The 13,424-nt window shown below is 40.0% G+C and overlaps 1 protein-coding gene across 1 annotated transcript; it reads left to right on the plus strand.

Moving 5' to 3' along the window:
- Window positions 1–7,609: 7,609 nt before the first annotated feature.
- On the plus strand, window positions 7,610–13,211 carry LOC115990468. Its single transcript, XM_031114299.1, has 5 exons — window positions 7,610–8,500; window positions 8,720–9,976; window positions 10,103–11,413; window positions 11,501–12,289; window positions 13,119–13,211. The coding sequence occupies exons 1-5, from the start codon at window positions 7,610–7,612 to the stop codon at window positions 13,209–13,211; spliced, it is 4,341 nt and encodes a 1,446-aa protein (XP_030970159.1).
- Window positions 13,212–13,424: the final 213 nt, after the last annotated feature.

A 13,424-nucleotide genomic window follows, 5' to 3' on the forward strand; every position in this document is an offset into this window, starting at 1 on the left:
CATCTCTGTCATAGGTCCAGCGCACTATTCACAGGACTTATAAGTACTCTTTTCAGCAAAATTTTCATTAAAACTAAGTTCCACGGTACTATTCACACATTTAAAAATTATTTTGCTACAGTGTTTTTAGTTTTCAACAATAAAAATAAGAGATATCTAAGCAAACCCTAAAATAGAGTAAGTATGGTTGGTAAGGTTGGAAGAACTAATTAGTTCATGGCATTCGGTTTAAGGCATTATGCATGGCATATTAAGAGAGAAGTTATTATCCATCTTCCATAAGAATCAAAACATTTGGTTGCTCAATTCTTAGATGAATGTCAACCTTAAGCTTTGTTTTTGTCAAGATATTAGGATTATCTATTTTTTATGATAATTTCACATAATTTGTTGACTAAGTCTACTTTTCTATGGTAATCTAGAAGGAATCCAAAATTTATAGCAAATTTGTTTAGTGTTTTTCTTTGTGATTGTTTATGGCTAGCACATAGGTTTTGTCATCGATTTTTAGACTTTACAAGTGTTCCTAGCTTACTATGTAAAGTCTATACTTTGGGTCCATGGGTAAACCCAAATAAGCACACTCTTTACCCTCCATAGTACATACCATACTCCTTTAATTTCCTTATAAAAAATACTGGGCTTGAGCCATGCATTAAAAATAAAATTTTATGAATAAAGATAGTGAGTCCAAAATTAATAAACTATTTGTGGGTCCATCGACAAGTGTATTACTTTGTTGTTTGTGGGTAAAATAATTTTATATGTTAATTGTTAACCATCTAGTGTCACTACAAAAAACCTGGACCATTGCGGCGGGCCAAAACCGTCGAAAAAGCCCAAAAAACTACTGCTAAAGGTCCATTTAGGCTATTGCGGCAAGAGCTATTGTGGCAGTTCTACTCGCTAGGGTTGCGCTATCGTAATAGCTCTATTGTGGCGATAACAAAACACCACTATAAATGCACCTTTTAGTGGCGTTTTTCGGTTTTTGGCTGTAGGCAGTAAACCACCGCCATAGGAGGTCAGAATTCGTGTCAATTGACTTTTAGCAGCGGGGAGAAACGCCGCTATATGTATAAACCTTTTAGCGGTGGGAAAAAACACCGCTATAGGGCATCATTTAAATCATAATATATGCACCTTTAGCAGTGCTTTTTGACAGCCGCTATAGGTTCTTTTCTTCTTCTTCTTCTTCTTCTTCTTTTTCCCCAGCAAGTATTAAAACCACTATTTTTTTTATAGACCTGTTACAAAGAACCTGTAATAGTTTTAGCTCTACTAACACAATACCACAAATGCAACTAATTAACAACACCACAAATGTCTCCAAAACTAACGTAATATTAACATAGAAATATATTATCAAACACATATAACATTGTCTATAACCATTGTCAAATTTCCAAAGTATTTAAACAAATCCTTTAACACTTTTGCAAGAAGATGCCCTTGGTACACTTTTGCAAGAAGATGCCCTTGGTACACTTTTGCAAGAAGAACCAGTAGTCCCAACTCCACACCTATTGGTAATAGTATACTTAGTTGTGGTAACTCATTCTACAACTTTCTACTTCAATCTGGCCACATCTGCTTCGGCAAGTGCAATCTCCTCTAGCTTAGCCCTTGTCTTCACATTAGTTTGAAGTCATAAGCATGTGTTATACAAGCATTTAACTTGAAAGGGAAAAGAAAACTACCTTAAGATCTATATAAACCTTAGAATCCATGCCACGTGAATTGGAAAGTTGTCCAAAAGACATGCTCAACCGACTTCAAATGCAACTCTAAGATCTCTTTCAGCTTGCAACTACTCTTGCAATCTTGAAACCTATAGTCATTTAAAAGTCAAAAGACACAAACGAAGTAGAAGGTGCAATTAATCTATGGTATTAAATATGCTCCACATGAAAACAGACCAAGTCGATATGGCTTCAACATATAAGTGCTTGTGTGTTAAAAACGTGCAAAAAATAAAAATAATAGTTACTTATGTCATACATTGAAGCTACAATTACTTTTCTTCAAAGGAATACTAAGGAAGGTCAAACTGAAAAATAATCCAAATGCTTAAATTGTAACAGATTCAAACACTAATGTATTAAGAGAACTTATCTATCACAAATCTCAAATATCTTAACTTTGCACCACTCGTTACCTGTTCTATAAGAACTCAGATCCAAGGCGTAATACAATAACAAAATTCTAGAAATTTGTGCAAAATGCACTAGCATCTAACATGCCAATATGTCAAAATGTTGAGCCTGATACAATTACAATCAATAATATGCTTCTTTTAAAAAGTAAAGTTCTTGTAGTTCAATTGTATGAAACTGAGATTATCACATTAGCTTATATCTAGTACAATGTATGAAACTATGAATAAAGTACCAAATAGACTTAAGAAGAGGCTAGTGAGCTAAATCCACAAACATGAATCAACATTAGACAATATTCATTTAAAACAAAAACAAAAGCAAAGAGAGAGAGAGAGAGAGAGAGAGAGAGAGAGAGAGAGAATATCAAGTAACTAAACAATTTCAACAAAGAGAACCATACATGAAAACCAATTAGAAAGACTAAAAATCAAGCAAAGCTCCACTTCAACTCGACAGATTTCTAGAAATAGAAAAAATATGAATGGCTTTTAAATCTACTAACCAATTTCAAACAATTTTAAGGAGATGAAACTCACCAGAGAGAGGTTTTGAAACTCTAAGACTCATCATCACTAGACTCATCATCATTAGACACATAAACATCATTGCTAAGCTCTTCATCATCGATAAAGTCTTGTTTAAGCAATTCATCCTCACTGATCAACAGTGTATCATAAATGGTTCCTTCTTTATTAACTCGAGCCCAAGCATAGTTGTCATTTGCATCATCACATGCATCATCAGTAATTATATTGTAAGGGATATTCTCAAGATAGGTACCAACTTCATCATCATCATCATCTTCATGTGAAGCATTAATGCCAACATCAAACACCTCCCTAGGTCTTGTTTTGACCACCACCGCCTAATCTTTATGTTTCACATTTTCCACGTAAAACACTTGTCAAGCTTGAGATGCTAACACATAAGGCTCGTCAATCAATCGACCACCTGTATGTATCAATTGTGAAAAATTAACAAGGAGAAATCCAAACTCATCTTTTTTGCATTCTCTTCAACTAATAACGTCAACCTATTGACATTTGAATAGTATATATCGATACTTGTCAGAGTAGTTCAACTCAATAATATCGATTAGTACACCATAATAAGTATCACCACCTTCAGTAACAACACAAACTCTACTATTTTGAGTTTTCCTAGTTGCCTCAAAGTCTTTTATGCGAAACTTCACACCATTTATAACATAACACTTGAATTGTTTTGCTTCATTATCTAGATATCAAGTAAGCCATATGACTTTATCAGAGAGTTTTTTTTTTTCCTCAGATGCATCAATTGACATCACCTAATATAGACAATGACGTTTATTATAAGTATGCAATTTAAAGTGTTACAACTAAGTTTTATATATAGACATTGACATCACCTATTATAAACAATAAAGATTTATATATATATGCTTTACTTACATAGTTCCTAAATCAGCCACAGAATTTCTCCATGTGCTGCTTTTGAATAACATCATCGGTTACATGAAAAGGGAAATCAGTCTTGATCTCCACTATGTGTACACTATATAGACAAACGTGTTAGTGTTAAGTTAAAAATATTGTACTTGAATGCCATGAAAGGATATGCAATGACATATTACTTACTCGCGAAATGGGGTGATTTCTTCACAATTGAATAGCACATAACGATATGCTTGGATTCATGAATTTGAATCTAGTGTAATGCTCACTACTGCACCCATGGATTCCTTAGCATTCCTTATAGGCCGATTGAATGCAATTTCAACAGATTTAAAATAGTTTGAGCAGAATGCTAAGCATTCCTCTACTATATGCCCTTTTGCAATGGAGCCTTCTGGATAAGTTTTATTATACATGTAAGACTTAAATCTTAACAAGTACCTATTGAAAAACCTAAGATCAACAACAGGAAATTGGTGTGAAAAGCATTAATTAGATAGAAAAAGTTATTATACATGTTACCTATCTATGGGATACATCCAACGATAATGAACTGGGCCAGCAACTTTGGTTTCGATGGCCAAATGCATGACTGAATGTACCATCACTGTAAAGAAAGAGGGAAGGAATATCATTTCCAACTCACACAATATCACTGCAACTCTCTTCTCAAGAACCCCAAGTTCACACATTTAGTACTTTGGAACATATCTCCCTAAAGAAACAAGATAAGCCAATTAAAGGCCTACTCATTTTAGGGGATAATGATTCGTGTATTGCTATCGGAAAAAGTTACTACATCAAGATATGATTATCATGGCTCTTCATCGCCCTAATCTTGCGTTCTTTGAGTTTAACGCAAAGTAAGATGTTTGAAGAATATCCATCTGCACTCTTATATTCTTTAAAACTTGCAGAAAACCATCATTTTTACTACATTCATCATAGTAGGAATGTGGCATACGTGTCTTATCATTCCCAACATTTTCCAAGTGAAGTTCACTTCTTATACCCATATCCTTTAAGTCTTGATGTGCTTTCAAGCTATCCTTTGTCTTGCCATCCAAGTTTAACAATGTGCCAATTATATTATCGACTACATTCTTTTCAATATACATCACGTCAAGATTGTGACGCAACACATGGTCCTCCTAATAAGGCAAGGTGAAAAATATACTTCTCTTTTTCCATCCAATGATTGTTTTTGCTTACGGAATTTATTATCACTATCCAAAAATTACCTATGACCAATGTAACTAAATTTCCTTCCATATTTCAACCAACAAGACTGACTATCATAGTTACAAGGGGGACATGCGAGAGCACCTTTGGTACTCCAACTTGAGATATCACCATATGCAGGAAAATCATTTATGGTCCATAATAATAAAGCATGCATTTGGAATAATTTTTTAGAAGACACATCAAATGTTTTTACTCCAACATCCCATAACTCCTTTAGTTCTTCTACTAGGGGTTGTAAGTACACATCTATATCGTTCCCAAGCGATGTTAGAACGAGAATCAATAATAATAGCATGAAAAAAGACCTTTTCATGCATATTTATGGAGGAAGATTGTATGGGATCAAAATGACAGGCCATGTACTATGAGTACTACTTATATTTCCATACGGGTTGAATCCATCGGATGCTAATCCAAGCCTCACATTACGAGGCTCAGATGAGAACTCTACGTACTTAGAGTCAAATGATTTTCAAGCTTCAGAATCAGCAAGATGCCTTAGTAACCCGTCATTCACACGACCATTGGCATGCCACTTCATATGATAGGCTGTTTTAGGAGACATAAATAGTCGTTGCAATCTTGGCTTTAAGAGGAACCACCGTAAGATCTTTACAGGTTTTTTCTTTTCTTTTTTTTGGAGGAAGCATTAGTACTTTGTTGACCTTTAGACTCATTACTTTCCCATCTTGAATGGTTACAGTTCAGACAAACTTCAAGATTGGCATTCTCCTTCCAATATAAAATACAATTTTTAGGACAAGTATGAATCTTCTTATAGCTCAAGCCCAAATCCTTAATAATCTTTTTAGCCTCATAATAATCTTTTGGCAACTTAGCATTTGAAGGAATAAAATCAAGCAAAAATTGCAGTAACATGGTAAATGATTTGTTGGTCCAACCATTAAGACACTTCATGTGGTACAAATGTACAATGGCTGACAATTTGCTAAATTGCTTACAACCTTCATAACAAGGTTGATTAGCATCTTCAAGCAATTTCATAAACCAAAGTGCATCTTCATTAGGACCTTCTACAAGACCTTTTATGGGTTGTTGCACAATAGGGACTTCTTCGATTGGCCCAGACGCCATATCTTGTATAGGGAAAATGTCATGCAACATGTCATGAAGATCGACATTCTCTATTGGGTTTTCTTGGACATGACTATTAGGAATTTCAGAAGATGTCTGTGCAAATGATGATTCCCCATTAAAAAACCCAAGGGTTATAACCCCTACAAATTCCTTTTGACACTAAGTGAACCTGTACGACATCTATAGGCCACGAATTTGTATGCACACATTGTCTACACGGACATGAAATCGTTCCATCCAGATGTGTATGGTTAGATGCAAAATTCAGAAACTATTGGACTCCATCTAAATATTCTCACAACCTTCTATTCGTAAGTTTCATCCAACTCTTACCCATTGCTATAGAGTGGTTTACAAGAAATACATATGATGTCATTTCATGAAAGCACAAAGTAAGAGTTAACACACATTTCATTTACACAATTTCACTTTAATTTAAGAAAAAAAATCATCTTTGATCATTCATTTTCAGCTATGTTCCTAACAAAACAATGAATTTAAATGCATAGAGAAGTTATTAATACATTTGGTAACTATAACATCATTACCAACAATAGCCTAAAATGAATTAGGCAAATAAAAACAACTTAACAAGAATCATCCAATATTACACAAAACAATCAACACTCCCAATATCAAATAAAACCACCTTATTACTCCATGCAAGCCACCTGCTTGCCCCAATTCAACAACCCACCACAACCATAGAGAGAGAGAGAGAGAGAGAGAGAGAGAGAGAGAGAGAGAGAGAGAGAACCTTAATTATTTCACCAACTTCACTTACTTTGCCAGCAATTAGTTGTATCTGTGTGAGATCAACAGTCCAAATGCTGCAAAGTGTTAACAATAGGACATATTAGAAATCTTCTACATCTGCTTAATTGAGTATGAGATTGATATATCATGCATGAACTTAGAAGGCAGAGTATCACAAATTTGTATGCTAATCCGCTTCATATATTAAGTTACTACTTGATAGGGAAGCGGAAAATAATCCATCTCCAGCTCGTCCAAATGGCTCGTCCAGAGCCTACAGTGCATATTGATTCAAGAGTTTATCCAGAAGAAGGAGAAACGTCCATGAATAATAGCACCACTCCATAAGTTAAGTCTCCCATGGACGACATGATCGTCCATTAGGTTCGTCCATGAGCAATCGCTAGATATCCTTGGACAACTAAACCATCCTACACCAGACGGACGAAAGCTCAACACTTAGACTTTCGACTAAACCCGCAACTATCTCAACAAACCCTTCGAATAAGTTAACTTCCATTAGCGGTTACAGTTTTATATCCGTTGAGGTAGTTAACTCCGGAGTTGTTGGTTTCCACAAATCTTGGGGAGGTTATTGGACAAATAACCATCCCAGGCTCCCTATATAAGGGACCGGTCTGAACCCGACAAAGGTAAGATTTTCTCTCAGAAAATTTTCCAAAATACTTGGAACTTCCTTCTCTACGAAACTAACTTCTCCATCGGAGGGGGTTCGACCGGTCTTCTCCGGTCTCCTCTTTGATTGTGTTTCCTTCCTTGCAGGCCATCAACCGTTTCGATAGCCCACCGAAGCCAGGCCATCCACCTTACTGATTCGGAGCGATATCAGTTGGCGCCGTCTGTGGGAAAGCGAAGGTTGTTTTGCGACTTTCTTTTCCGCGAAAAAGGGTTAGGATGGTCAGGACCAGGTCGAGGGCTACTAGCCCTGGCCGTCAGGGAAGCAGAGGCGCTTCAAGTGACCCCCAGCGTGATCGCCAATCTGCACCGGCCATGCAGACGTCGTCCGTTCAGCATGTACAATCCATGGCGGCTGCAATGGCGGAATTGACTCACCAAAACCAGGAGTTAAGGATGGAGATCACTCAGAGGAGACAGACACGTGAGGAATACGCAGGGCAGACACAAGGCCAGGGTGACACACAGAATACTGAGATAGGAAGTCAGTTTAGAGGTACCACTTCACGGGCAGTGCCACACTTGAAAGAGGTGATGGACCAAATGAAGAAAGTCATGGAGGAGATGAAGGAGAACATGAGGAGAACGAATCCCATAGAGGATTTGGTCCACAGGACTGACTCTCCTTTTACGGCTTCCATCAATGGCCACCCTCTACCATCAAAGTTCAAACTGCCTTCCCTGGACTCGTATGATGGGACGCGTGATCCCTTTGATCACATTGCAACATTCAAGACAACAATGCACCTTCAAGGGGTCCTTGATGAAATCATGTGTCGAGCCTTCCCTACTACCCTTAAAGGCCCGGCACGAGTTTGGTTCAGTAAAATACACCCAAGTTCCGTAAGTTCTTTCGAAGAGTTGAGCAAATTGTTTGTTAACAATTTCATCGGGGGACAGAGGCACAAGCGCTCTTCGTCCAGCTTACTGACCATAGAACAAGGGGAGAATGAAAGCCTGTGGTCATTCATTACTCGCTTCAACAGAGAAGCCCTTAGTGTGGACGAGGTGGACGATAAGCTTCTACTGGCAGCCTTCCACAACGGGATTAATTCGGATTTATTTATACACAAGCTATATGAGAAGGAGCCTCAAACCATGGCCGAGCTCGTCCATTCGGCTCAGAACTTCATGAATGCAGAAGATGCAATCATAGCCAAGAAGAGGAAAAGAGCTGAGAGGATGGAAGCGCACCCAGCTCGACACTCGAAACAAGCCCCTCGTCCAAAGAAGGGACGGACGGAAGATAGGAAGGAACGAGATAACAGGAAGACGAGTCCCTTGGGAAGAAGCCAGAATTATACGCCCCTGAATGCTCCACTTGATCAGGTGCTCATGCAAATCAAAGACGATCCTTCTTTAAAATGGCCAGAGAAGATGAAAGGGGATCCCAATAAGCACAATAAGAACAAATATTATCGCTTTCACAGGGACCATGGGCATGACACAGATGAGTGTTACGACCTAAAACAGCAAATTGAGAACCTTATCAGACAAGGAAAGTTGAGGCACTTCGTTGGAAGGGATCGTACAGACGAGAAGCTGAAAGGCAAAATAGAGGAATCATCCCGGCCCCCACTAGGAGAGATAAGGATTATCGTTGGAGGGAACTTAATGGGGCAATCTTCCAAGTCGAAGAAGACGTATCTCAAAGCGGTACAAAACGTCCAGCTCTCTGGACGATCACCAAGGACGAGATCAATGGACGAGCCAACCATTTCCTTCACCGACGAAGATGCTGAGAGGATCCATCACCCGCATGACGATGCGATCGTCATTACACTGCTCATTGCAGATTATACAACCAGGAGAGTGTTAGTTGACAATGGAAGTTCAGCGGACATATTGTACTACCCCGCCTTCCAACAGATGAGGCTTGGACGAGATCAACTTCGTCCAGTATGCTCGCCACTGATAGGATTTGGAGGAATGAAGGTGCAGCCCGTGGGTACCATTACATTACCAGTTGTGGTAGGGTCATACCCACAACAGATAACCAAGGAAGTCAATTTCCTCGTGGAAGACTATACCTCTTCATACAATGCCATAATTGGAAGACCCACTTTTAAAAGTTGGAAGGCGATAACCTCTACCTACCATCTATCAGTCAAATTCCCTACGGAGTACGGGATAGGACAAGCACAAGGAAATCAGTTGGCAGCTAGAGAATGCTACTTAGCCATGATGGCTTTGGACGAACAGGTGCAGACAATGAGCATCGAGGAAAGAAGAGTTATTGCAAAGCCCACGGAAGTGTTGGAAGATGTTCTTTTGCAAGAAGATGATCCTGAGAAATTCACCAGAATTGGAACAGGCATGAAGGAGAAGGCAAGAAAAGACCTCATCCAGTTCCTGAGAAAGAGTATCGACGTTTTTGCATGGAGTCATGACGACATGCCAGGAATCAACCCAAGTGTGATCACTCATCGATTGAATGTATACCCCTTTTTTAAGCCTATTCATCAGAAGAAGAGGGTATTTGCTCCCGAGAGGGACAAGGCAATCAAGGAAGAGGTTCAAAAACTGACCACGGCAAAGTTCATTAAGGAAGTCTATTACCCGGATTGGTTAGCCAATGTGGTGATGGTGAAGAAAGCTAATGGAAAGTGGAGAATGTGCGTAGACTTCACTGACTTGAACAAAGCATGTCCCAAGGATAGTTATCCTCTGCCACGCATTGATCAATTGGTGGACTCTACTGCTGGCCATCAGTTGTTGAGCTTCATGGATGCCTTCTCAGGATATAATCAGATCAAGATGGATGAAGCTGATCACGAAAAAACTTCCTTCATTACCAGCCAAGGCTTGTTTTGCTACAAAGTGATGCCCTTCGGCTTGAAGAACGCAGGGGCAACTTATCAAAGGTTAGTGAATCACATGTTTCGTCCACAAATAGGACGGAATGTGGAGGTTTATGTCGATGACATGCTTGTGAAGAGCATAGACGAGGGAAGCCATCTAGACGACCTACAGGAAACCTTTGAAACACTTCAACGATATAAGATGAAGTTGAACCCAAGCAAGTGTGCATTCGGAGTATCGTCGGGAAAGTTTTTGGGGTTCATGGTCTCACAAAGAGGAATTGAGGCAAATCCGGACAAGATCCAGGCTATATTGAACATGGAGCCACCGAAGAGTATCAAGGAAGTCCAATCCCTCACAGGACGAGTTGCCGCTTTGAACAGGTTTGTTTCGAAAGCCACAGATAAGTGTTTACCTTTCTTTAAAGTCCTCAGGAAGGCATTTGAATGGACGGACGAATGCCAAAGGGCCTTCCAAGACCTGAAGGATTATCTCACAACTGCCCCATTATTAAGTCCATCCGTGCAAGGAGAAGAACTGTACCTATACTTAGCGGTGTCCCCACACGCCGTAAGTTCAGCTTTAATCAGAGAAGAGGGGAAGATACAAAAACCGGTGTACTACACTAGCCGGGCACTCAGAGGAGCAGAGGGAAGGTATCCGCTCATGGAGAAATTGGCTTTTGCACTAATAACGGCTTCTAGGAAGTTAAGACATTACTTCCAAGTTCATGTCATCAATGTCATGACGGACCATCCGCTTAAGAAGGCAATGAACAAGCTGGAAGCCGCAGGACGACTGATTCAGTGGGCAGTTGAACTTAGTGAATTCGACATTCGGTACCTACTGAGAAATGCAATAAAGGCTCAAGCCCTAGCAGATTTCATCGCAGAGTTCACTCCAAGTTACGAAGGCCTGGGGGAAGGAGAGTACAACAACAAATGGGTCGTCCATGTAGATGGATCGTCTACATTATATGCTGGAGGAATAGGAGTTGTTTTGCAGTCGCCAGAAGGGGACAAATTGAAATACAAGGCCCGTTTGCAATACCAGACTTCTAACAATGAAGCGGAGTATGAAGCCCTTTTAAAGGGGTTGGAACTGGCCAAATCCGTAGAAGCAGACTCAATATTGGTCCTGGGAGACTCCCAATTGGTCATAGGCCAAGTGAATGGGACATGTGAAGCCAAGGAAGACAGAATGAAGAAATATCTAAGGAAGGTAGTACGCCTTGTGAAGAAATTCAAAAAAGCAGATTTTGTTCAAATCCCAAGGGAAGAGAATATGGAGGCAGATACTCTGGCGAAGGAAGCATCTGCGAATGAGGCGTTGGACGAAATGGATGATGTACACTACATGCCAAGTATAGACCTTCCAGAACTGATGCAAATAGAGGGAGAAGGAAATTGGATGACCCCAATAGTGTCGTACTTAAAGGACGGAAGGCTTCCGGAAGAGAAAGACAAAGCTAGGAAGCTCAGGGTCAAATCAGCTAGGTATGTGCTTATGGACGAGGTGTTATACAAGAGAGGTTTTTCCCAGCCTCTCTTAAGATGTTTGGCTCCGGACGAGGCAAATTACATGTTGAGGGAGGTTCACGAAGGAGCATGCGGGAACCATTCGGGAGCCAGATCACTCGTCCATAAAGTCATCCGTAGCGGGTTCTATTGGCCAACCATCCAAGCTGATGCTAAAGCATATGTCAAAGTATGTGATCAATGTCAACGCTTCAGCAACATTCCCAGACAGCCAGCAGAATATCTCACGCCGATGATGGCCCCTTGGCCTTTCGCGCAATGGGGACTAGACATTTTGGGACCCTTTCCGACTGGAACTCGGCAAATGAAGTTTCTGGTGGTGGGAATAGATTACTTCACAAAATGGGTGGAAGCCGAACCCTTAGCCAAAATTACGCAGCAAAATGTCAAGAACTTCGTCTGGAAGAACATTGTATGCAGATTTGGAGTACCTAGAGTACTAGTGTCTGACAATGGACGACAGTTTGACAACACACCTTTCAGGGAATTTTGTGAACAGCTTGGAATGAAGAACCATTACTCCTCACCCTCCCACCCACAGGCCAATGGCCAGGCAGAAGTAGCGAACCGATCCTTGCTGAAGATCATCAAGACTCGGCTCGAAGGGGCAAAGGGAATATGGCCGGATGAATTACCAGGTGTTTTATGGGCTTATAGAACGATAGCGAGAACTCCAACAGGAGAAACTCCTTTTAAACTAGCCTACGGAAGTGAGGCAGTTATACCAGCAGAAGTACACATGACGAGCCATAGGGTGAGGAAGTATCAAACTGAAGAAAACGAGGAACAGCTCCGTCTTAACCTTGACCTTATGGACGAGGTCAGGATGGATGCAGAACAGAGGACAGCGAGGTACAAAAATCTCATGGCAAGACAATATGACGCTATGGTGAAGCCTAGACGTTTCAACATCGGGGATCTCGTCTTGAATAGGGTTACCTTGGCAACAAGAAACCCGGCCTATGGGAAACTTGGCCCAAATTGGGAAGGACCTTATAGGGTTATCAACTGCAAAAGGCAAGGATCCTACTATTTGGAAGCTTTGGATGGGCAGAGGCTGGAACACCCTTGGAATGTTGAGCACCTCAGGAAGTACCATCAATAAGTGCTGACTCTTCACTAGTGTCCTTGGACGAGATATCTGGACGAGCAGAAGTGTTTACTACTATCAAGTGTTTTTAAGTATTTTAATAATCCCCTAGAAAGTACATTAGTGTTTTCACTTTTGTGCTATTCATGGATGAGTTGGTTTGTATTTTTAATTCAATAAGGCACTAGCTCATGAGCATGTGCCATGCCTGTGGACGAATGTTTACATAAGTTTGGATTTTCAAATATATATATATTGTTTTCAAGTATATTATTGGAATCCTTATATGTTCATTCAGATTGATCCGCAAAAAAGAAAGCAAGCATGGACGAATGAAATCCTTGGACGCAAGGATATATCGTCCATAAGCCTTCTTCCAAAGGAAAGATGAAAAGGTACATCCGTCCAAAGCAAGAGACGAGATGAAACCTAAAATGAAAATGAAGCTAAGGTCCATCCGTCCAGAACATAGGACGAGATGAAACCTAACCTAAAAATGAAACTGAGGTTCATCTGTCCAGAACATAGGATGAGATGAAACCTAAGCTAAAAATAAAGCAGTTTCATCTGTCCAGAACATAGGACAAGATGAAAAGGGCATACT

This window comes from Quercus lobata, chromosome 5 (assembly GCF_001633185.2).
Source record: "Quercus lobata isolate SW786 chromosome 5, ValleyOak3.0 Primary Assembly, whole genome shotgun sequence".
NCBI lineage: Eukaryota > Viridiplantae > Streptophyta > Magnoliopsida > Fagales > Fagaceae > Quercus > Quercus lobata.

Excerpts from the sequence above, each read along its gene's own strand:
- LOC115990468 (XM_031114299.1), top strand. The coding sequence starts at position 7,610 with ATGGTCAGGACCAGGTCGAGGGCTACTAGCCCTGGCCGTCAGGGAAGC. Across the intron at positions 8,501-8,719 it reads CTCAAACCATGGCCGAGCTC|GTGCTCATGCAAATCAAAGA; the intron begins GTCCATTCGGCT and ends CCACTTGATCAG. Across the intron at positions 12,290-13,118 it reads AGGCCAATGGCCAGGCAGAA|ATTGATCCGCAAAAAAGAAA; the intron begins GTAGCGAACCGA and ends ATGTTCATTCAG.